The sequence below is a fragment of the Poecilia reticulata genome, chromosome 9, assembly GCF_904066995.2.
Source record: "Poecilia reticulata chromosome 9, P_reticulata-male-v2, whole genome shotgun sequence".
Taxonomy (NCBI): Eukaryota; Metazoa; Chordata; class Actinopteri; order Cyprinodontiformes; family Poeciliidae; genus Poecilia; species Poecilia reticulata.
Window position 1 is genome coordinate 22,108,469 of NC_088838.1, and position 24,502 is coordinate 22,132,970.

The 24,502-nt window shown below is 37.0% G+C and overlaps 2 protein-coding genes across 5 annotated transcripts in view; one reads left to right on the plus strand and one right to left on the minus strand.

Moving 5' to 3' along the window:
• Nucleotides 1-8: 8 nt before the first annotated feature.
• On the minus strand, nucleotides 9-13,196 carry cbwd (COBW domain containing). Of its 3 annotated transcripts, none has more exons than XM_008418362.3 (16): nucleotides 13,036-13,187; nucleotides 12,647-12,759; nucleotides 12,047-12,133; nucleotides 11,288-11,384; nucleotides 10,906-10,997; nucleotides 9,097-9,156; nucleotides 8,402-8,439; nucleotides 7,423-7,469; nucleotides 6,258-6,344; nucleotides 6,106-6,150; nucleotides 5,474-5,530; nucleotides 3,699-3,750; nucleotides 1,827-1,895; nucleotides 1,659-1,724; nucleotides 1,426-1,552; nucleotides 9-493 (listed from the first exon to the last, which is right to left on the minus strand). In XM_008418362.3, the coding sequence occupies exons 2-16, from the start codon at nucleotides 12,744-12,746 to the stop codon at nucleotides 411-413; spliced, it is 1,107 nt and encodes a 368-aa protein (XP_008416584.1). In that variant the 5' UTR covers nucleotides 12,747-12,759; nucleotides 13,036-13,187; the 3' UTR covers nucleotides 9-410. The 3 variants fall into 3 exon arrangements, with proteins under 3 accessions (XP_008416584.1, XP_017161943.2, XP_081466840.1); XM_017306454.2 differs by lacking the exon at nucleotides 9-493 and adding an exon at nucleotides 500-664 and having other exon boundaries at nucleotides 13,090-13,196; XM_081610714.1 differs by lacking the exon at nucleotides 9-493 and adding an exon at nucleotides 500-664.
• Nucleotides 13,197-16,418: 3,222 nt separating this feature from the next.
• Nucleotides 16,419-24,502, plus strand: part of dock8 (dedicator of cytokinesis 8) — a 59,083-nt gene continuing 50,999 nt past the window's right edge. Inside the window, exon 1 of one of the 2 annotated variants that reach the window (XM_008418357.3) lies at nucleotides 16,419-16,931. In XM_008418357.3, coding sequence (XP_008416579.2) covers nucleotides 16,879-16,931 — 53 coding nt within the window. In that variant the 5' untranslated portion in view covers nucleotides 16,419-16,878. The remainder of the gene's footprint in view (nucleotides 16,932-24,502) is intronic. The other variant, XM_008418358.3, reaches the window with a different exon arrangement.

A 24,502-nucleotide genomic window follows, 5' to 3' on the forward strand; every position in this document is an offset into this window, starting at 1 on the left:
CCACCAAATTTTGAAGAAAATTTTATTTAAATTAATTCCAAAATACAGAACTGATAAAAGTCTGACATATGGATAGAAGTCCAATTGAGTGTCAGAAATCTAAATACTGGCAAGCTCATTTAAAGTTTCCTTTAAAAAGTGCAATATGTTAATCACTCTCTTTAATCCTTTAGGAGTTAGACATTTTTTTTCACTTTAGTTTTTCACTATTTCCAACTCTAGCTTTTTCTTTAGTAGAGGTTGTGATTAAATATAATAAGTTAAAGAAGTTGCAGTTATCTTTACTTTCTATTCTTCCCTTCGGTCATCCATAGAAGAAAATAAAGTTTGAGAAGCATAATCTGTTCTATGAAATCTGCTATAACCTTTTTACTACACAACCAACTACAGAGATTTTCCACAAAGGAGCTTCAAACCCCAGCTTTTTTAACTCCATCCATCACAACAGCAGAAATAAAAATCTCCTGCAGGATGTTCTTGTCCAGGTTCTTTCCTGCAATTTAAAGTAAAGGCAAAAAATAAATCTAAGACAGCAGAATAAAGACACAATCGTGTTGAAAAATACTGGACACACACCTCAAACATGTTCTCATTTCTGTTACAATAACGGACTTCAATGTATTTTGGGAAATTTTGTGATACTTTGACAGAAAGTAGAGAATAACTGTCAAATGGAAGAAAAAAAAAACTGTTACTTTGAAGCTCTGGATTAGTGCTGTTGTCCCGTTGGAGAGTGAACCTCTGAACTTGACTCAAGTCTTTAGTGCAGGTTTTCAAAGAGGATTTACCTGTATTTAGTGAAATGCTGCTACTGCCATGTTTCATTATGGCGATAATCTGTGCAGGGTGATGTGTAGCACTCTTCTATGAAGGCCAAATTTAATTTAACATTTAAGTAGCAATGTTTCTGCAATTTTGAGAATATTATTCTTGCTACAGTGTTGCACACACTTTATCTGGAATGACAAAATAAATTTGGATTTGGTTTTGAGCAAACTCCTCCAGAGTCAACATAGACCTCCTTCCTGCTTCTGTGGCTAACATTGTTCATGCAATAATAAAAATTACATTCTAGCTTGTGGATGTAACTTGATAAAAATGAGAAAACATTCAAATGGGTCTGTGTACTTTTGCAAGGGACTGTACCTGCAAATCCAACCTTCATTCTACAACCAACTTTAACGACACTAACCAGTGTAAAAAGTAACGCTAATAATAAAAATGATCATTTAGGGGGATATGTTTTATGAAGCCAATGACTAAAATGTTTTTTGTGAAATAAAATCCAAAACATCATGCCATAAATTCACTGAAACCCCCCAAAAACAACTAAGTTCATTAACGACTTTTATCAATATTTTTGACAACAATGTCTAAAAAGGCATCAAGATGTGTGTGTGTGTGTGTGTATGTGAGCTCACCTACCTATAAAGACCAGCCTGTTCGTGTGCGGGTTTTCCTCCCAGAGTTGTGGAGTCTCATTTAACTCGTATAGCTCATGGACCCCCTGCAGCATTACTTGGTGCGCTTTGCCTGCAAATGATACTATACCCTGAAAACACACAAGTCGCAAGTAAAACATTAAGCTGCCTCAAATGAATAATCTAACTGGTTAATAGATAATAAAACCACTGGGGAACTATTGTGCTCTGCCGTACCTTCAGCCGGATGACACTCATGGGCTCCCCTGCTTTGTTACAGAACTTCTTTTCCCAAAGCAGATCCTGTCACAGTGGAAAATGAGTGTTTACGTATCAAAGAGTGCAGTGGTACCAAAACTAATTAGCAGCGGCAACAGGGACAAGAATAATAGATTGTGTCTTTACTTGGATGAAGGTATTTAGGGCATCTTCACAGAGGTCTCCCGTCACCTCAAACGTCGCAGTTAAAATACTCTGGAGGTGAAAAAAAAAAAATATATATATATATCCACATTGCATCACACTTATTATACCCACAAGATATTCAATTTGCTGGGTAGAGAAATCCTGTAAAATGCCATGGAGTGGATGAAAGGTTGATTTATGTTGTTTTTAAAAACATAAATAGTAACCATGACAATAAAACTGAATACTTCCATATGAAATGCAAAGCTCTATCTGTATTCAATGCAGAATTTGTTGAACAGCACTGCTGCTTTAATAACTTCGTATTCTTATTTCCAGGAGCATAAACATTTATTTACAAAGATGTTTTCAGTTTAGTGAGACTAACGGTGAGCGCTGAACAAAAGATGCACTTTTTACGCCCCGGTTGAGGACTTTGTCAGCGAACGTGTCAAAACCCACAGCCCCATTTGGCACCCGAAATGGAGCGACGGTGTCTTGCCCTTTGCGTCTTTCTCACACACACGCTCGCCCCTCCCTCTTTGATGCTTCCTCAAAACATTAAAAAAAGGACACCTTGCAGATATTCGGGGGGAGGTTTGGGTTTTAGTGCTGAGGTTACACACTTCCTTGTCATTTGGTATAACAAGAGAAAAAGCGGCATTCTCATTTGCATGAAAAGAGGGTTGTGATGGAGGCAGTGGTGGTGGAGGTGTGGCCGTGTGTCAGGGGGTCTGAGGGACAGTGGGGCTTCATGCGGGAAAAGGAACTCGAGAGAAAACACACAAACAATGGTGTTATTTACCCACCCGAATAACCCCCATCTGTCCTCATCCTGTGATAAAAGTTCATGTGTGTAAAGCACAACTAACTGCAGCAGAGCGTCATTTGGCGTGGTACTGCCATGTGAAAAAATATTAAACAGGTCCAGAAAAATGATGGCTGACAACATTTTGAGGGCCTTTCAAAATATTTAATTCTGTCTGAACTTTCCGCATGCTTTCCAAAAATACAAGAAAAAAAAATCTATGCATTTTATTGGGATTTTACACATCAACATATTCATATTTTCTTTATTTCAATACACCTATGTATTAGAGTCCATGTATTTCAACAATTGTACTAGTTTTAAATAACATTTTCGTTGGCGTCCACATATCTCTGCTGTTGCACAGTCACATTTTGTAAAGGTTCTTTTGTTTTTCGAAACTCAAAAATACATGCACATTCTCAACTATTTTTTAAAAATTAACCTACCCAGACTACGCTATTTGGACTACGCTATTCTTTAATAACTATATAATATGTGTGTTGAAATTGTGACCTCATTGTGCAGCATTTTATCCTTTATTTTGTTTTACATATTTTATATTCTATCTTTGTGTGAACCTACTTACTTTGATTACCTATCACTTTGCTGCAGTAGAATTTCCCCCATTGCGGGACAATACAGCAGTACATAAATTTCTATTCTGTTTTATGTCAAATTGAAAACCCACCATCCTCACTGGGAAAAAAAATTACGCGATATATTGCTGTAGAGATTGAAATTTGTGGTTTCAAAGTTACAAATATCTAAAAAAAGTTTTATGTTGCCAGGGAGTTCTTGCTAGTCTAGAGCAAATGTGCTTCAGTGTTTAGGTTGTTTTTAGCTCCAATTTGTAATCTAACGCAAAAACATCAAACGCATCAAGTTGATTGCAACACAAAAAGTACAGCAGGGCGGGAGATTTCACTGAAGTGTTGAAGCCCCGGGGTAATGCAGGGCTCTGAGAGTGCATTCCCCTTTATCCTGCAGGAAACGACGCGCTGAAATAAATTAAACTAAAAATATGAAATGCAGAAAGCAAACTCAGATTGGTGTAAACAAACCTTGTCCAGGTGTGGTCTGGTCGGTGTCACAAGCTGGAGCTTCTCAGTGAGTCTTTCAGATCAGAGAGATAAATAGACATAAAAACTTGTTTCTAAATGTCATCCAGCAATTTCATCCAACGTTATTTTTAAACACCTGACAACTTGAAGAAACATTTTGAAGTTGTTAGGCTTTGTTAGAATTATTAATGATCAGATAAACCAAACTTTTGTTTCTGATAGTTTGAGCTTTACACTGCAACTCATGTGTCATTAACTACCTTTCACATTAAAGATGCTTAGTTAAAAAAAAAACAACAACATGTAATTCATTATCTTTTAATTAAATTCTATAATAATTAAAAGTAAAAGTAAAAGGTGTGGGAGTATGGAAACATTTGAAATTCACACCTACAGAAGAACTTTTGCTTCCATCTTTAATGTTTACTTGTGTTGATGCTTAATGACATCCCTAAATGGAGTTGCGAACGCTTTAGAAATGGCAATTAAATCCTTTGGGATACTGACTACAGCTCCCAAACAAACTATTACCCCCGTTCCCTCTGACCTCACAAGGAGGCTAAATGTTGTGTCCAGCTGCTTGAGCCCTCCGTGCTGCTAGTGCCACACAGGCAGAGCTGCAGAGGTGGTGGTGGGGGAGGGGGGGGTGCGCGCACTTCAAACGGCCAGCATGGGGCAGAAAAACGAGGAGGGGCCAAGACTCAAAAGGCAGGGGGAAAGGAGCTATCTATTGGGACAAGGAGGACTCACTGGGTGCCAGAGGACACACACAGCTCTAATCCTCTGCAGCTGGTCGAGAGACACTGACTCAGGGCACGTAAGGAAGATTTAACGTGGCGGCCGGTTCATTCATATGAAGGGACGAACACCGATTCTATTCATGAGAATGAGATTCAGCTGGGGTATACAATATGATGACCGTCCTGCGGTGTGATTGGGGGACGGTCAGTCAAAAAAAAAAAAAAAAAAGGGAGTCTGTTAATTAGAGAGAAACATAGCAGCAGTATCAAAGACTGCTGTCAGACAAACTAGTAACAAAAGCTAACAATAGAATACAAATATTTTCACCCTGCAGGTTTTACAAGTACGCCATATTATTAGTTCATATGTTGCATAGTTTTAGAAGATAAATACCGAAGTCACAAGATACATAATTTTCTTTAGTCATGAAGCATTTCTCTTCGTTTAAGAAAACACGTGCATCAACACGTCAAAAGAAAAAAGTTGACGCGTTGATGCATAAGGGAAAATCAAATATCTTCACACTGACTCCAGTTCTCCTCCGACAGATGTCAGTTTGGGGACAACGCTGTGCAAAAAGCAGCTGAAATACTACTTATTAAATTTAATGAAGTTAGTTTAATGATGCAGCGGAACAATTTTTCCTGTCCATTTTGTCTGTTCACAATTAAAAGTAAGCTGAATTTTTTTTTAGGAGCAGACTTACTTCAGCTTGTGTCAAAACAGAGTGAACATGCTACCAGAATCAGAGTACTTTCATAAATCATGTTTTCTGCTTCATGAAAAGACCATCAGTAGAAGACAGATGTAAATTTACAGAAGATGGACACAGATATATCTTTTTTGAAAGAAAAAGCAGATGTTAAATGCAGTGCATTATTTTAGTGCATGTGAAAAGTAATTATTTTAAAGAAGTCAGTACATGTACAATCTTAAATGAGTCAGATCATCATCAGGAAGACTTTTCAATTTAGACATCCTTAGTAAGTATATAACTAGTACAGCAAAATAAAAAGGTGGCAAACCAAACTTACTTTGCTCCGTCCTGACAGTCAAATGAATGCAGATCCAGAACGTCAGAGAGGTCCACTCTGCAAAGAGGATAACATTTTCTTCCATTTCATTTAAACTTAAAACGAACCACGAGAATAATTTGAGCTTTGGTCCTAAACTAACCCTTAAAGGTAACAACGAGAACGAACCGACAATAAATGCCTCCACAATACTGTTTCAATTAACCCCTCGCTGAACGGCCTTTCATCTGTTCACCCAGGTCTGAGCTCTGCAGGAGGGCGGCGCAGAGTCCAAACACACCCGACCTTTCATTTACACCACCGTGTGTTAGGCCTCTGCGGGCTGCTTACACACGCATTTGTGTGTACGCACATTCAACATGGAGCCACCCTGCAGGCCCCGGGGTCAGAGGGCAAAGACTTGTGGGTAACTGGACACCAACGTGGGGTTGATGTTTACTCAGGGCGCTGTAGTTTGTGTTTGCTGATGTGCACGTCTCCTTGTCTGAGCTGCTTCATCTTTGATACAAAGATCTGAGCAAGAGTTATGATGAACACAGCAGGACAGCTGGACCACAGAAAAAGCTACTTAACCTCATCTCAGAGAATGACCCTTTATTTGTTGAAAAAAAAAAAAAAAAAAAGGGACTCACCTTGATCTCTGGGTCTCTAAAATCTTAACAAGACCATTTATAGACCTGAGGTGAGAGAAAAACAAAATTACGATCATTCGAATTGACAGCTCAGCCTTACTTTTAAACCCACATCAGTGACAGAGGATTGGTTGTAAGAAGTTGTTGTGGACCTGACAGTGTCTCGAACTTGGTTCAGTTCCTCCTCCTCCACCAGATCTGTCTTATTGATAATGGTGAGGTCAGCAAGAGCAACCTGTCTGAGAAGATATTAAGTAAAAAAAAGAGTGAATAAGGTAAAGGTACCTTTACCATCAACAAATCTTTACTCTTAAAATTCAGAAACACTGTTCTAGCGGTAATAATGGACCAGGATAAAGTTTTGCCCAGTCATGTTTGTAAACCGTTTTTTACCCTTGTTAGCAATAATTGACCTAATATCTGAAAGCTAGCTTTATTCATGGTGTTAAGGTAGCTTTTGAACTCGTCCCTATGTTTTTTAAAACTTAAGGAAAAAAAACATATTTTAGTGCATGTGCCTGACTTAAATAGCATGCTCTCTAATCTCTCCCATTTTGAAGAGTAGCAAGGTCTGAGAAGAGAAGAGTTGAGCAACCCAAAGAAGAATACTGTAGGTTAGAAAAGAAGCAGCATGGTTTTCTCCATCAAGACATGGATTAAGAGGAGGCAGAAGCTTTTTTTTTTACTACAGACTGGGCAACTCAAACATGTTCTTCCTTTCTATTCTGTTTGTGCCCTTTGTTCAGAAACAGAACAGAGCATTAAACTATGAGCTTTGTAGAGTTCCTATGAAGTAAAGATTGTTCCCACATTTGTTGTTCTAAATTTAGCAAAACAGAAAAATAATAGTCAACGATCCAGAAGTGTGTTGATGCAGCAATTCACCATCATCATTTTGACTATATATATATATATATATATATATATATATATATATATATATACTAACTAACTAGGTAGGAGTTAAAGAGTGCATGGTTGGGATATGTCATCTGTTAAAATTATTTCTATTTAAAACAGAGAAAAAACATGCAAATTAATGTTTTTTTCATACTAAAAGCAGAAACTTTATATCTAGATGATTGAACTTATTTTTGTATAATGCTAAAAAGAGTTTTTCTCATATTGGCATTTCTTTCACATCAACTTAATAAACCGAATTTCAAACTCAGATCAGGGATGTTCTTTATAGAGCACTTGAGGGATTTCAGCTTTGACTGAAATATAACTATTGCTTTTTTAATTGATTGTTTCTATTTCTCACTAAATACTAAGTTAAAAAAAAGAGCAAAAAAAAACAAATTTTAGTAGTCAGACCTGGATGCCTCATTGACAAGCCCTTCTGCTTTTTCCTCTTTTAGTTGCTATAAAAGAAGAAATAATAAAGATGTTACACACACATTATCAAAATTAACTTTACCATATTATAGGAGACATCCCTACTAATACCAGGGTTGGGATTTTGTGTGATAGACCAACACAAACTAGTGTGAAAATATAAAGTGGAACCACAAGGGTGTACTGTTTTCAAAGGTTTTTGCAAATAGAAATGTGTGTAATCAGAACCACCATTTGCTGGAGTTACACATGCAGCTCTACTGGAGTATCTTTACCAGCTGAGCAAAGCTAGAGGCTGAAATGTTAACCCATTCTGTCACAAGAGAAACACAATATGTTAAGTAGATGGGTAAATTTCATGGAGGTGTGGGGGTGGGGTGGTTATTTTTAGATCAATATCAAAAAATAAATGCAATGGGAGGCAGGTCAGAGGACATGACAGCCCCATAGCAATGGTCATTCCTCTGATATCTATTACTCTGCCAACATGAGTTTGATTCCCTCCTATCTGTCAGGATTCCCTTCATCTTGCTTCACAAAATGCCATGAAATGCGTCACTTCACTGAGCATGACACCTCTAAATTAGAGCCCATTATCTGGGTGTCACTTGTCTTGTTCCTTTTAAGTAGCACAAAAGAGGCAGGATGTGTTTGTTCACTGAAAGGATGGGAATGCAAGAATCTCGGAGGTTAAGCAGACCGCTATGGATGTAAAAAAATAAAAAAATAAAATCTCAGCTCCTTCTGCCACTGCAGAATTAAAGATTTGTTATATTTACTATGGTAAATATAACAAATATTTTCAGGTTGCCTGATTAAACCTGCAGAATTGCTATTTTTTCTTGTGAAAATCAGAAAAACTACTAAACAATTTACAGAAGAACAATCTTCTCTCAAATGAACGGTTAAAGAGTTTTTATCTTGTGTTACTATTAAAACAAGCATCTCCATCACATACCTGAAGCCCATATTTGGCATCAATGACTGTCACAATCCCTGCAGTAGGACAAGAAAAAAAAAAAAAAAAATCAAAGCATGAATCAAACACTTTTTGTTCTGAACCAAAGCTCCATTTCGGTGTCTGTCAGTGATTCTCTGAGCTGTTCAGTCTGAATAGAGGACTTGGTGAATGAGCCGGAACAGAGGGAACAGCTGAGCGTTTAGTGTGAGGAGCAGGAGCTCATTCGTTGAAACACACACACATATCCCGAAATGAGGCAAATAAACAAGAAAAGTAGGAATTGAGAGCAAACTAAATATAATGTAGTAAATATTGAGTTAAAACTGTGGCCCACTTATGACAGAAGCTCAATATTACTTGGGCTAATGGTTCCAGTGTGTGGCTAACAAGCCTGCTGCAAGTGGATGCTGACCAAAAAAAAGAACCACATGCATCAAAAGTGACACCTTTAGGCTCAAAGAAATTTAGCAGCTTCATACAAATATTGAACTGTAGAGTAAAGCAACAATGTTTGGATGACATGAGGTTTTCAAATCTAAGATCTACCAGCTGTTAAGCAGGGTGGAGGTAGGATCATGCATAATGGGGCACGACCTTTGGATTCTCAATCTTCACCCTGCATCAACAGGAACATGGTTGAAACAAAGGGGCTCACAAAACAAAGAATTAAAATACAAAAAACAGATATTTACCATCTAAGTAGACATCACTGCCGAGTTCTGCGTCGACCCAAAACATGGAGGCTACGGCTCCTGCGAAGAGGAGTTCAGTATATTAGAACGGGAAAACGAGAAGATTAAAGCTGGACTAGTGTGAGAACAGAGATAAAATTCATACATAACCTTGTTAATATGCTAATATAATATTCCAGCGCAATTGTGTAAAATTATTTGTGCACTCAGAAACCAAAGGATTTATATTAATACCGAAATTGGCCTAAAATTTTTGACAGAAGCAGGATTTTTATTTCCTGACTCATTAAAGCTTTACATTTTAAAATAACAGAAGAGAACTTATGAAAATGACTTCTTGTTTGATGGACAACAATACTTCAACAAAATGTAAAAAAAATAAAATAAAATACCAGAAAGAAGAAATTAAACCGGAACCAGATAGAAAATATGACTTTTTTTTCTCACTTAAAATGAAGAGAAATGACTTGATGTTTGCTTGCTCTTATTAGGAATTAATCTACTTTGGGATTTTCCATATCCAAACTATTTTTTTTTTCAGGCAGAGCCCAGAAAACCAGATAAAAGCAATTTCAGAAGCCATCAATTGTTCACGTCCTTCTGGTACATTTGGTTTGTTTCCATTTCGCACTTTTGTCAAACTGTCAGGTGAGGATAAGTAATAATTGCAAATGTTTGATGGATGCATAATGCAAACACAGTTTTTGAATGGCATGTTTCATATAAGTCATCCAACCTCCCGCTTGAAAGAACAGAAGAGAAATCTCCCTGGAGTCTTTATGATTGACAGCGCTGCCGGAGCCAATGACAGGCCTGTCGGGGGCCATAACGAGCCAATGACGAGGAAGAGGAGTCAGGCCAGCCCCAGTCTGAGTCTGCTCTGTTTGTTTTGACCGAGAGCTGGGGTAGCGAGTGTCTGCCTGTGACGCTACCTCCTGACACCTGTCACTTAGCGACACGCCACAATGCCCCCCCTTTAATAGCCTAAAGCTCATTTCCAGATTGGCAGCAAAGAGATGAACGGACAATTAGATGCTTCTCAGGATTCCCCTTGGTGTTGCTGTCACAGCAACATGACTCTGATCTTCGGCTTGTCAGAAAATGTCCAACTTTTGATGTGAGATTTACAAAGTATGTGGTGAAACTATCAATTTGGACGCACAAACAAAAAGAAAAAAAATAACTTAGTAAAAGATGGATTCAAAATGAACTGAAATGAAGAAAACACACCGTTTCCCCCTTCTGTTTAACTCTTGTACAACTTGTAATGTGTAAATTAATCATTTATTCTAATAGTATTAAACTGAAATTTTTAGAAAACCCAAAGCTTTAATAGGAGGAGATAGGAGACAAAAAATATAATGTAAAAAAAAATCCTCCATATTACCCCTAACATTCCCTTTAAAATAAATACAATTAAATGCTTTCTTAATTTAATCTTTCCTCTTTGGAGTTAATCACTCCATCTGTAACATTTTTATGGTTTCAGATAGCATAAACATCAGCATAGAATAAAGACAAGAAAACATACCATTCAACTAGATACAGGTTGGTGTCTGTTTGCGTAGATCAGGAAACAGCTACATTACTGCATTTAAAGCAGTAAAGTTAAGTGACTGATGTTTAAATGTGAAAACCAAGGCTAGAATTGAGTTCCATCAGAGAACTCAATTGCCCACTGAGTTTATTGATGGAGAACTCAATGGACAATGTGACAACCTGGGGTCATCACTTACATACAACATGATCAGCCAATCGGGAAACACAAATTTATAACAACCTGCCTGAATTTATCTTCATGTGCGTTACCTGGATCAGCAAGTCCTGTTGTTTCTAAAAGAATGTAGTCAAATTTCCCTTTCTTCTCCATCAGGTTTTCAATGGCTTTGAGCCCATTGTCCCTAAGTAAAGAAAGGAAAACAATCAAGCAATGACAATGACCAGGTAAAAGCCTTGATTTGAAAAATACTAAAGAAATCATCTTTTTAAAAATAAAACAAGCAAATTTATGTACAAAAAAAATCCCAATAACAGTTTACAGACATTTTCAAATCAGTTTCATTGAGCTTAATAAACATGAATATAAAATTTTTTATTCTTCCATGTGATTTTTTTAGTTAAAATATATTTGTGAAAAAAAGTCAATATTTTTATCAGTGCATTTGAGATGAACTGCAGTTCCAACGCATACTTGACAGAGCAGCAAAGGCAGCCATTTCTCAGCTCCAGCCACTCCTCATACAGCTCCCCTGCTTGACTCACTGCCAGCGACTTCTCAAGAGCGCTCCCTGCAGGAAGGGGAAGGAGGTGCAGGGGGGAACAGAGGGTAGGCAGCTTTCAGAGGTAGTGCAAAGGCTTATGTGACATTTCTAAATATTTGATCAGTTTTTAAACATTCAGAGCATTTCAGTGAAAACTGTTAACTATGGTGGGTTTTTCTTATCTGTGTATTCCATAAACACAAATCTAATATTGTCAAGAGCAGGGGTCTGTAAACTTTATAATACAAATAGACATTTTTGCTTGTACTTCAGCTACATACAGCACATTAGGTATAATAACCTTTCAAAAACTAAAATAAGTTTTAATAAAAACCTGCAAAAAATGTGTTGTAATTCTCAAAGAACCACCATTTTATACGTTTTAAAAAAGAGAAAAAACAACATATCAGTCAGTCTTCATTAAGAATCACAAATGAGCCTTCTGCTCCTAATCACAGTTGTATTTTCCTGTAGATAAGTATTCATGTGTAAATCATAGACATTTCCCTATTCTATTCCCCTGTGTTAGCTCTAACCTAACACACAAATCTTTTAGTCCAATGAAGTAACGTACTTTTCTTTGCAAATTAGCTGTTCGTAGCACAAATGCAAGATGTGACTCAACCACCTACTAAACAGGCTGCATATGTATTCAGTTAGGTTTTACGTCACTTCTTCTCCGCAATTACCTTCTCCAAACTCATTGAGAATGACAGCAATCCGTTTATTGTGTTGTTCCGTCAAGATATAATTCAGCAGCGTGGTTTTCCCGGCACCTGTAAAGAAATTGATTTTATGTTAAGGTTTTGTGTACACACAATGGTACATATGCAAGTCCCAACAGTCATATTTATTATTTCAGAGCCTGAGTCTGTGTTTAGAATCTGTTAAACGTTGGAGATTGGGAAGGAGGTTCACTTTCCAGCAGGACAACACTAAATATAAGGCCAGAGTGACGATGGAATTGTTTAAATCAAATAATGTTCATGTGTTAGATTGTCCCGGTCATAGTCCAGACCTAATCTGTGGCAAGACTTGAAAAGAAAAGAAAAGACTGAATAAAAATGTACACCAGACATTTCAGATTTTTTTTATAGTAAAAAAAATTGGACAACTGCAAATTACATTTTATTGGCTCATCACATAAAATAAAATGCTAAAATGTAAAAGAAAAACAAGGGGTATGAGTACTTTTCCAAGGTGCTACACTTATGATATTAAACGGTCTGAGTTAACAGTCCTGCAGCTTTGTCTGAGCTTTTAATCTCCTTATTTAGTCCACATCTCACCCAGGTAGCCGGTGATGATGGTGACGGGGATCTGCCGAGCTGCGGGACCAGGCTGGCTGTCAATGGGCACCAACTCTGGACAATCATCCTCCTCCTCCATTATGTAAGCTTAACTGGGAATAATGAATAAAAAAGTTACATTAATTTGGCCACATGAGTGTAAAATACGTGCATTTATAAACAACATATATTAATGTTAATATGATAAAACAGATGGAATGACGATTAATATTGATTCAAAATTAGACTTGGTCTTTCTATAACTTAATTCCTGGCGAGGCTGTTAATAAATGCAAGTCTAAACAACTCACTCACTACTATGTTAGTCGATATCTAATCAGTGATAAAACAATGATAATAATCACTGCATAGACAGATAATCCTCCTACCTGGTGGGTGATCACGGGAAGTTATTAATTTACAAAAAGCGTGAAAAAAAATACCTCGTATTGACAACTTTGCTCCCTCAAAGAGCTTTACAGTCCCACGATTTGTAGTTATGACAGCGTGCCACGTTAAATGTAGTCCGGTCAAATCCTCAAGCTGCAGCAAAGGTTCCGCTTTTATCTTCTTGTTTTACAGTTCAAGAATCGCCAACTACTAAAACTAAAACTACACATCGAAATGTAAAACAGCTGCGAGTTTTAAAAAGCAAAACGTGTTTTCGAAATTAAATACACGAGAATTTCGTTTTTCAGCGTGTTCTGGCAATAGTTTGACAGAACCAGCGGACTTCATCAATGTACACAGTGACATAAGTCAACCAGAAGATGTCGACAAAAACATTTTAAATGATCTTACTGAACTCACTCTCATGGCAGGAATGAGCACTAAAATGATCGGGAAATGTGAAAATATTGTTTGTACTAATACATTATAATGGTCCATTAATTCTGCACTTTCAAGACTTTGCATAAAATTATATTTATCAATCACAATTGTTTATTTTAGTTTATCATATTTAGTTAGTTAAATTCTTTTATTATTTATTCGTTATATTATTTTTATTTTTAAAATAAAGGAATAACAACAGCCAATCTATGTAAATATAGATATCTTAACATATGATAACAACAAAAGTGCTTCATTTAAGCATTTAAGAGAGTTATTTTTCTAATATTCTGTAAAGATTATTTTAAGAATTCAAAAGTGACATTAAACCTTCAAATGTGGTTTGAGCAGGTCAGTATGATGCTAATAGGATAACGTATACAACTCATACACTGTAGGTCAGTCAAGTTCAAAACAATTGTTTTTATTAGTTCATTGTTTGTTTCCTTTCCAATCTTAAAGCGTGGCTGAAGCAGGTCAAAATTATGCTAGGTTAACACATGCAACACATAAAGTATGAACATTTTTGAGTGTATCAATCTGAATGAATATAAAGTAATATAACTTACAGATTGTTATGACTTCCCTGGAATCTTTAAAGAAGTTCTTAGTGGATAGTTGTGCTTTCTAAGGGTCTTCTAAAAAGTTTCTTTTGATTGACTCCTTCTTACTCAAACATTTTCAGGTAAAAACCTGTGCATTTCATATGAAAAGCACCATGTGATGCCTATTCTTAAAAATTATGCAAGTGGGATAAAAATAAACTCAAACAGTTTCTGAAAATAAATAATGTCTTTAATAAATAGAAACAAATCCAGCAAAAGCCTGACTCAAATCAACATTTCCATAAGGGTCCCATATGGACAGGAAGTTGGTTTCACAATGGACCCCAGATGTCATTGTCCACACGGTTCTAAAAATGGCTCCATGATAATAGAATATAGTTTTGATGCATTGCAATTTTTAGCAATGCATCAAGTGGGACCTAGGTAAGAGCTGCATACATTCACTACTTTCAACCCAACCAGCTTTAGTCTATTAATCTGAGTGGGTCCTCTACTACAGGCCCAGTTAGTGAGCATCCAACCTGAGCAAATCCATATGGTTCCCATATAAATGTTGGCTAGGAGAACCTTAGAGATTTGCTGTGTGGTTGTACTGTCCTTGGCTATTTGCTGGAAATCTCATTAGGAATCATTTATTTGATTGTAAAACAGTATTTTACAAATGCTGAATCGTGTTATTGCTTGTATTCACAAATGTTTATTTTTTTAAATGGGGGAGTGAGATGAAAAATGATGACAAAGAATCAAAATATCTTAAAATAGGGTGTTTGCTAAGAGGTTGGGGAGCAATTTATAGAAGTCGTTTAAAGCTGAAAAAAAAGAAAAAAAAGTCCAAATTTGTAGAAGTTATTGAGAAAGTGTTAAGAAAAGCGATAAAAACTTGCTGAGTTTCAGACACGTGACCCGGATAATGCGCGAAATTCAGATGGAGGGCCGGAAGGGGATTTCTCCGGTTCAAAACAAAGCATGGAACAGATGAGGTATTTCGAAAAAAATATGCAAATATTCAGGATATGATCCGTATCATCTCGGTAAAAAAAAAAAAGACATGTTATAATCTTGAGGATTTATCTGGTGTCGAGGCGATCCACCTAACTAACTATAAGAAGCTGCAGGCCTCATATTATACAACATATTATTTGAAGAAAGCTTTCAAAAGCCCGGAGAATACAATCATTTACTTTCAAGTTGGGTCAAGCATTTAGGATCAAAAAAGCATTATGTCGACGTTTTTCTGCCGGGTGAGTAGTGTGTGCTATTTTAAGTAATTAGTCTATGATAACGATGCTATCGCTAACAACGAACTAACCCCTGTTATTTTATGAGCTTGAATCTCCTGGTAAATTTATTTAGCTTCTATTAAAAATAAATAAATAAATCATTCAAATTCATGCTGTATGTTAATGTTGAGTCGCTGTAGGACGCTGAATTCAGGTCCAATATAGGTGAAATATTTGCACCGATCTACAGAAACCCCATTTTCGTGTCTGTTCGTGGCCAGACAAGAAGCATGTGGGGGAATAATAACAGTTCACTGTGACTGTATAGCTGGGTAGGTTATATTTAATTTATTTAGCTTTTTTCTTTTTCTTTGATTTTTTGCATGAAAGTCCCACTGAATAAACATTGTATTTTCTGTCCCCCTCTCGGCACTGAGCTAGCTACTAACAACATTAGCGCTCTGGGGACAAGAGGGCATAAAAATAATCTTACCTTAAATATGAATACTTGTCGACACGAAAAATAACGTTTATTTTTCTCTGTAGTAGAACGGTTGGAACAACCGTAGAGGACAGAGATTTCAGACATTTTGATGCTGGATCCACAGAAATATATGGGCTGAATTTACTTCCGGCCCTCCATCTGCATTGGGTGACGTCGGTGCTACGTCATCTGGAATCCAGCAATTAGTCAGGCCATTTTAAAATACTAATATGCAAAAGTAGGTAAGACTTTTGCGCAGTACACTCACAAAAGGCAGCTTGGGGTGAAATAAAATCTTAATCTTCCCACATGCCTCAAATGCCTTATAAATAAGAAAGATAACTTATTACTTATTATTACTATTTCCATTTTTATTTACGTTAAACCCTTTTAAATTGTTATGCATAACGGGGTAAAAAAAAACGTAAAAAAAAAAAATATATATATATATATATATATATATATATATATATATATATATATATATACAAATAAATATAAAAAAAGGTAAGACATTTCTGCGGTAGCCTACTCTTTTGTATTCAAGAAACACAGGCAGAGCAAGATAACAAATTAACAAATTTAATTAGTAAGCGGTTTGTACAAAATATATATAGACAGTGCGGTTTGAGTTGGGGGATAAAACTGCGCTTAATCGCAAAAACTCTTGAGAAGGTAACATGTTTGACATTAAATGAGTATTTTAGTCTAGCTGTGTTGAGGACTGTAGTAAACCATTTCAAATAAATCAATCTAGTAAATAAATAAATAAATAAATAAATAATTGTCTGGTAACGCTCATGTCAGCAGCGAGGGAGCGCATGTGCCTCATGCATCCACCCTGTCTGTCCCATTCTCTTCTTCCTCCTCCTCCTCGTCCTTCTGCCTCGCCGCCGGTGTCAGTCTGACTCCCTCTATCTCGCACTTAACTCCCTCCACGGGATACCTCAAAGCACATGCGGAAGTTTCCACCCCGGACAGCTGCTGCTGCTGCCGCCGCCGCCGCAGCTCAAATGAGCTTCTGACAGTTGATCAGTCGGAGGGGAAGCAGTGACAGCGAGGAGGTGGGCGAGGCGACACCGCCAGGAAACACCACAGCCGGATCCGCTGGACTGGACCTCAGACCCGCGCATGGCTTCTCTCGGCAGCGCAGAGCGACGGGCTTTCGCTCTGAAGATCAACAGGTAAGGAAAAAAAAAACAAACAAAATCCTTATGATTTGTTTTGATCCTTCGGGATGAAAAGACTGAATGCAAAACTGCCGAGAAATAATGGGAGGGTGCAGTTTGTTCAACGCGGAGCAGGCAGCCACATGTTGTGAATAATAAAAGCTGCAGGTTGATTCACTCTGCCCCGGAAAAAGGCAGCCCGGAGGGCCATCAACTGTCCCAACTTTTCTACAACTTTACTGTGGAAGCCTTATTAAGACCTGTTATAACAGGCTTGGTAATATTGATAATGTTATCTTTCATAAGTTCACTCTTATTTAGATTTTTTTTTTCTGTCCTAAATAATGGTATACATTTAGGAAGCAAACCTTGTGCTTGACATCTGAAATGAGTGTCATTTCCTCTTCTTGACCATGCAGATTCTAATGTGATCATTTCCTGTGGTGAGTTAGCTCTGACAAGTCCAGAGATTTGGTATAAATGAGGGATGTGTGATCATAGTTCCTACTGTGAAGCTGACCAGGTGGGAAGGAAGTATGCATGTGGAAGTCTATTGTGTCCTATTCCTTCTCTGTTTTTGACTTCTGTTATGATTAGACCTGCAGTGACTCAAAAGCGTGTGTGTTTTGTGTAATATTGCAGAAGTCTGACAGTGCGCTGGAGTTCATTCACATTGTGAAAGTGGATATAGAGGAGGGGTTATGTTTTCTTCATATTGATTCCAAAGTATTTTCCTTTTCTCCCTTTTGGTTTGTTGCAGTGAAAGTAATAATTCTCTGCAGTAGTCGCAAATGAATGAGTTTGTCAGCGGTCCGTGGGATCGCTTCTTTGTTTCCCCATGCGCAGTAATAATAGAGCTGCATTCTTGATTGAAATAGCCAGGAGAAATCGTGGTTCTCTGTATTTGTGCTGCGCTGTGCAGAGCTGAGCTCAGCGGTTGGGAGATCAGAGAGAAGTTGGGCCAGAGCCTGAATGCAGTGATGAGCCAGCATCTGGGCTGGCTAGACCATGTGGTACTGTAGCATTGCAAGGTGTTTGAGCAGATTTATGCATTGACTGCGTAGTTTCATTAAGCCTTACTGGACCATTTGAATGCAATTCAATAGCAGTTAAGAGATTTTTAGCTGTTGAGGTTTGTTACAAAGAGGTTGGTTGCTTTCTCTCAACAAAGGTGTTCTTATTGCAATTGTTCCATAGATTGTTATTTTATCTTAACCTGCTTTAAGTTTGTTTAACTTGTCTGCAGTGTTTTTTTTCTATCTTCATGGTATTGTTTGTTCTCTATTGTTCACTAACAACCTTCACGTAACAGCTGTACTTATTCTGACATTAACCACAGGTAGACTCACATTTACTATTTTGGTGACTTCTGAAAGCTGTTAGTTGCACCTTAAGGTTTTATTTAGGGGTGTGAGAGTAAGTGGGGCTAAGTGCGACATGCTAGCCAAGCATTTCTACATTTTATTTGCTTAAAAAATATGTACCCGTTTCCTTTTGCTTACTATGCACTGCGTACCTCTCACGTCCCAATGAAATAAGCTATAGTGTAAAAAAGATTAAGGTGGAAGTATATTTTTCCTTTTTAGAGCACTGCAAATACCTCATGTCAGAAAGAAAAACTAGCTTTATAAGATAAGAGTTTAGCTGGTAAACTATTATCAGTGAGCAAATCTGTAAAAATTAGAGAAGAGTTGTCAGATAACGGAGAATTAATTTTTGCCAGGAATGCTTTCTAGAATGTAGCCCCACATGTTTCCTTGTTATCTGCTATAGTGCAAACAAGCTTGAGGAAATATAATATGAGATAAGAAAACCTCTGATAAAGGCTGCACACTTGTATGTTAAACTATTCATGCATCTGCTGTTGCTTGAGCAAGTGCTGTTATTATTGGTGCTGTAATGCAATTTGATTACTGATCGGGAAGGCCAGGTCAGTCCTAGGATTCCCCTCCCGACCCAGTGGAGGTGGTGATGGGTAAAGAGTAGGAACTCCCTCTTGGACAATCTCTCCCACTCGTTGCATGTTACAGCACTGGAGAGCTCCTTTAGTAACAGGCTTCTGGCTTCTGCTTCTTACAGACATAAGAGCATTATTGTGGGTCTTTCCTCCCTGCAGCTGTTTCTCACTCAATAAGCTGTTTACATTTCTGCTCTTCTTACTCAGGTTTCAATAATCAACAATTAGACAACACATTTTGTATTGTTTCTATTTTATTTTATCCAAATCATCTGGACATTCCTTAAAATCTACATCTTCTACATTTGCTATTTAATTAGAATTTTAGTTATCTTACGTTGTTTTGTTTGATATTACTATACAGTTTCTATTTTGTTTATCGCTGCGGTTACAGTTACATTTTCCCACAAAGGGACAGCTAAAGGATTCTATTCTATTCTATTCTATTCTATTCTATTCTATTCTATTCTATTCTATTCTATTCTATCTCAGAGATTCATTTCCCACCTTGAGTGGGAATCACCCATGAATCAGACACTCAGTTTTTCTGTCATCACATCCATGGCCATGTCATAGGAAAACGGTGACTCCGACTAGTGCAGTGCCACTTCCTTGTGGATTTTGTTTTACTGTATAAGGTAAATATAATGTTTACAAACTACTAAGATGGATAAAAATAAAGCAAGATAAAGTGTATGATTCGTAAAATGTTATTACAACAAAAAATATTTTCTTCTATATGACTATCATGCTCTGACATTGTATAAGGACACTTTTGGCTTTCTCTTTGTTACATTATTTTTGGTTCATTGGGGTTTTCTGCCACAGCATTTCATTCAGTTTGTTGTTGATGACCCACTTTTAGCCAAGAATTAGTTGTCAGACAGACAGTCTTTATATGTTAAGCATTACATTTAGACATCACATAAAGTCTGATTTCAGGATGAATTAGCTACTTGGCAACTGTTATACGTTTTTACCACTTATACATATTTTTTTCTCATTTAGATCAGATTTACACTGTTTGGAAATTGTCTTATAGCTATCCCCCGATTATCTGGCAGCATGTTGGTCAGAAGTTGGCATACTTTTCCTTAGTTTCTTCTAGATTTATCTTTGAACTCTATTGCTTGGGTCTAACATTTTGAATATCCTTCCACAAGCTCCTCACAAGTTTGCTGTAGTTGTGTAATTTCTTATGACAGAACTTGTGCAAGTGAGTCAGTTTTGTTAGCCACCGCACTCACACACACGTTCAATCAGCAACACCCAGAAATGTTCTGGGTGTTGCTGATTATTACTTTGTGATGGCAGCTTCAAAACCTTTGTTTCCTTAGACCTCTTTGTAACTAATTTGGTTGTGTGTTTAGCCCAGTTGTTTATTTTGAAGAGCTATTTTTCCCTAAGCTTATCTTGAAATGTCGTCTCAATGTTTTCCTACAATGATGATACCATCTGTTTTGTGAGGTGCACCAGTCCTTCCTGCAGGAAAACACACCTACGTTGATGTTGTCCCTTTCATACCTGACAGTTGGGAAGGTGTTCCAAGTCATGCAAGTTCCCCCTTTTCCTCTCCAAATGTTACAAAGATTATCAAACACTTCAAATTTAGTTTCATCAGCCCACAGGACATGCATCCACATGTAGTGTTTTTGTCCCTGAGTTCAACTGTAAACTGTAATCTGTTTTTTTTTATGTTGCTTTGGGAGTAGTGATCCCACTGAGGGGCCTTTTTAGAAATAGAAGTTGATGAGCGAAATAAACATATCTGATTTAATTTTAAGCTTTGGGTGCATTTGGTCAAATAGCTGCTAAATACAGCAATAAACCAAAGGGAACTTGGAAAGTAAGTCAGCCAGTCACAAAGAGGAACAGCAGACACAAGTTGAAACTCTAGTGTTAGAGTAAGATGAAAATATCTTTTTCTTATCATTTACACTGATACACGTTTGTAGACATGGTTGCATTGTGCTTATCAGGCTGAAACAATCTTTTGTTTATACAGCCCATAAATATTGAATAGTCTCAGGAGCACCTCCTTGCCTCCACATCTTTCTGTCAGCAAGGCGTGTGCGAAGGAAATCCTGCAAACTGAGAACACACCGTCACTCACTGGTATCACTTCACTTTTCAGTATTAGGACAGGAAATGCGTTTCTTGTTATAGGCACCAAAAAAAAGGGGAATGGAGAAGAAGTTTGCCTGTTAACAAATGCAAGACATTCATCATATAAGAGATGCCTGCTGAGTTTAGCTGGGAAAAGTAGTAAATATTTAATAATCTCTCATTTGAACTTGATGTGATTTAAGAGCACATGGTAACAGGTGTGAGGACAGCTGTGGGCATGCAGCCTCTATTGTTCAATACTTCTAAGTGGAAAGGGGGGCTCTGGATTGTGTTTCATCTGATTTCCTATGGGTTTTCGGCAGATGTCATCTGTTGACCACCGGGTCTGTTGGTGGTTCCGCGCTGGTACTTATCAGTAAAAGACAACGCCTTCAAATCCAAGAGACTTTAAGCAAATTCTGCCTTTGTTTTTATGAAAGTCTCCTTTGGACCCTGGTTTTCACTTGAAGCCTCCAGCGACACAGTTCTTGCAAATGATGGCTATGTTAGTGTGTGCCTCCCTTCGAGAGGAAGTTGAGTTGTGATGCTGCTGATAGCAGTAAGACCCATTAAGTCTGGAGACGTATGATAGGATGAGACGGGCAGAGGGGGCCATCTATGTGGTCCTCTCACTTCTCTTGTGTATGCCTTGATCTCCTGTCTTTTCTTCTTAGCTTAGATTAAAAGAGAGAACTTTGATTCTAAGGAGAAGAATTTTAAGGGTTAGGGAAACACTCCTCTCATAGACAAACGAATAGGACTGCAGACGGTTTTCAGAACAAATTCCCTCTGGAGCTGACTCGTTAGGAGGAAAACCAATAGTTTTGTTTACATGTTTAAATTGATCTAAGACATTATCAGTTATATTTTAGGAATTCACCAGCAAATAATAATAGAAGTCTTCCCCCAAAAATCTTTTTACATTAAGGCTACAGTGCATAAAGTTTAGAGGACATTAATTTCTCTCACTTCAGTTCTGTTTGAAAGATAACTGAATGGAAAAAAGTTAAAATGATATAAAAGTCTTTGCGTTTTTTAAATGATATTATATTATGCGAATTGAATAAATATAAACAAAACCTAAAATTTAATAAACAAAGAAACAAAATGATTATTCAAACAATGAAAAGAAATATAATCATTCAGTCACTTTTATATTGTCTTTAGAGCAGAATTTTATTGTCATTTCTTTCTTGGTTTGTTTTACATATAATTGGAAGTGAGTAGCAAATTGGTGGATGAATAAAACCCTATTTTTGATAAAAAGCTAAATTATATTTAAAATGTAAAAATAAATTAAATAATAAAGGACCAGTTTCTTGAAAGTTTCACTCCTGAGGAATAAAAGTCACCATATAATTGCTTTAAAATAAATCTTTATAGTCATGCAATGAGCAAATGAAGTACATACAAAAAATACAAATATATTAAAAACTAAAATAATAAACCATTAACTGAATACAATGAAACAATTCCAATACTTTTATTATGTTACATTTTTAAGAAGTATCTGTGCACCATTAAATGTTTCTAATTTCTTGTAGAAAATATTTTCTTGTATTTGGAGCAGATATTTTGGCTTTCCTTTTCTGCTGGAGAATGTAGGGGCCAGTTTCAAGTTTAGCACTGTAGGTTAGTTTCTATGTATGACCTTAACAGATTAGAGCTATCCTTTATTATCCGGCAGTGGGAAAATGTAGATGTCACAGCAGCAAGTTAAAGTAAGTTGGAAAACGTATATGTTAAGGCAAAAAAAACTGCATCAAGAACAAATTTACAACATAAGAAAAACGATTCTGTACACTGATTAAAGTAGCATACTCAGATAACAGCAATAACATTTTGAGTTTGTTGGGAACAGTCATGGTAATAAAATCATACAGGTGCTTGAAGGCAGGACCTGCAATAAAGCACTTGTGTGCACCTAGGATGCAGCAGTCTGTCACTGAAGGAGCTCTCCAGTTCAACAACAGCTGAAACAGCAACAGATGGGCAAGTGGACAAATGTTAAACTCACAATTTAAAGAAATGAGTCCTTTAGCATTGTGTAGAATAGAAGGTTTAAGTCATTCTCCCAAGGAAGTTTTACCTTTTTTAATGTGTGTGTGACTAAGAAGCCTGAGAGTGGTTTAAGAAGTGTGTTAAATGTCTCTGTGTTCAGTGCCTCAGGGAAAATGTAAATGTTAATTCAAAACCATGTCTGACTTACAAGTACCTAAATATGTGGCAGTAGAATAAAGTTGTATGTAGAAAAAAAACACACTCTAAAGCACCACACTTGCAACTTATAAACATTTTATAAAACAAAAGCCCCAAACAAGCAGTGATGGTTCACATTCAGCTTGAAGGAGAGGTTTGGGAACGGTGCCAGAAACGCTGACAGGAACCCACCAAGCTCTCAAACAGCAAGTGTAGGCCTGCCATGTGTGACATAACAAAAAGCTCCCAGCTTGTTTCTACGCAGATGCATAGTAGATGATTTTAGGCCCACAACATATGCTGAGACGAAGTTTCATGGAAAATCTCCTGACACATTTTGGAAATCTCACCACTTTGACGACGGATGATCATTTTAGGAATTTGTCCTCCAGTGACAGTCTCATGCTGTCATCATCACAGCATTGGATTTCACAAGCGCGGGTTCTTAAAATCTTAAAGTTTAATAGTTTGAAGTTTAACTAAACTAGGGAGAGGTGAAGGACATGGTCTACATGCCATAAATATTTCACATGAAAGCTGAGCATACATTGAAATTACTGCTAAAAATGCTTTGCTTTGCTATTGCACGTGCCCGGTATATTGCCATGGTCTGAACATTTTTTGAAAGAATGGGAAAATAAAGTATCGTTCAGTTCGGGTTATTTATTCAGAACAAAAATGGAGCATAAAAATATCAGCATTATCAGACATCATTCCTTGTCCCGTTCTCTAAAGAGCCATTTGTCTGTTTGAAAAAATGAGCTTGTATGTCTTATTGTCCTGAAAAGCAACATTGAGATTGGCCAGAATTAGCAGGTCAGACCTCATAATCAATACTGGTCAGGAAAAGACTGATTGCTATTGACTATTGCTGAGTCCACTGTATACAGAGTGGTGAGTGCTGGAGCAAGGTAGTGATTTCAGATATCAGGGACGGGTACTCCAGTCAGAGACTTGGAGGATGCATTAAGCCCCACAAGATGCCACCCTGGGCGGTTGCCCATGTTACACATATCAGAAATCGACTGCCATAAAAGACTGCTGTTCATTTGTGAATTTCTTTATTGCGACTTTTATGTTTAGTGCAATACATTTTTGATGATAATATTTTTTTTATTGTTTATTCAATGTTGCATAACTCTGTATTTTTGTGTTTATTGATGTAAAGCACTTTGAAATGCCTTGCTGCTGAAATGTGCTATACAAATAACGTTTTATTATTATTATTATTATTATTATTATTATTATTATTATTATTATTCATAAATATGGTAAAAAATTACATACAATACAAACACGTAATGCTAAATTTTGAAATTGCGAC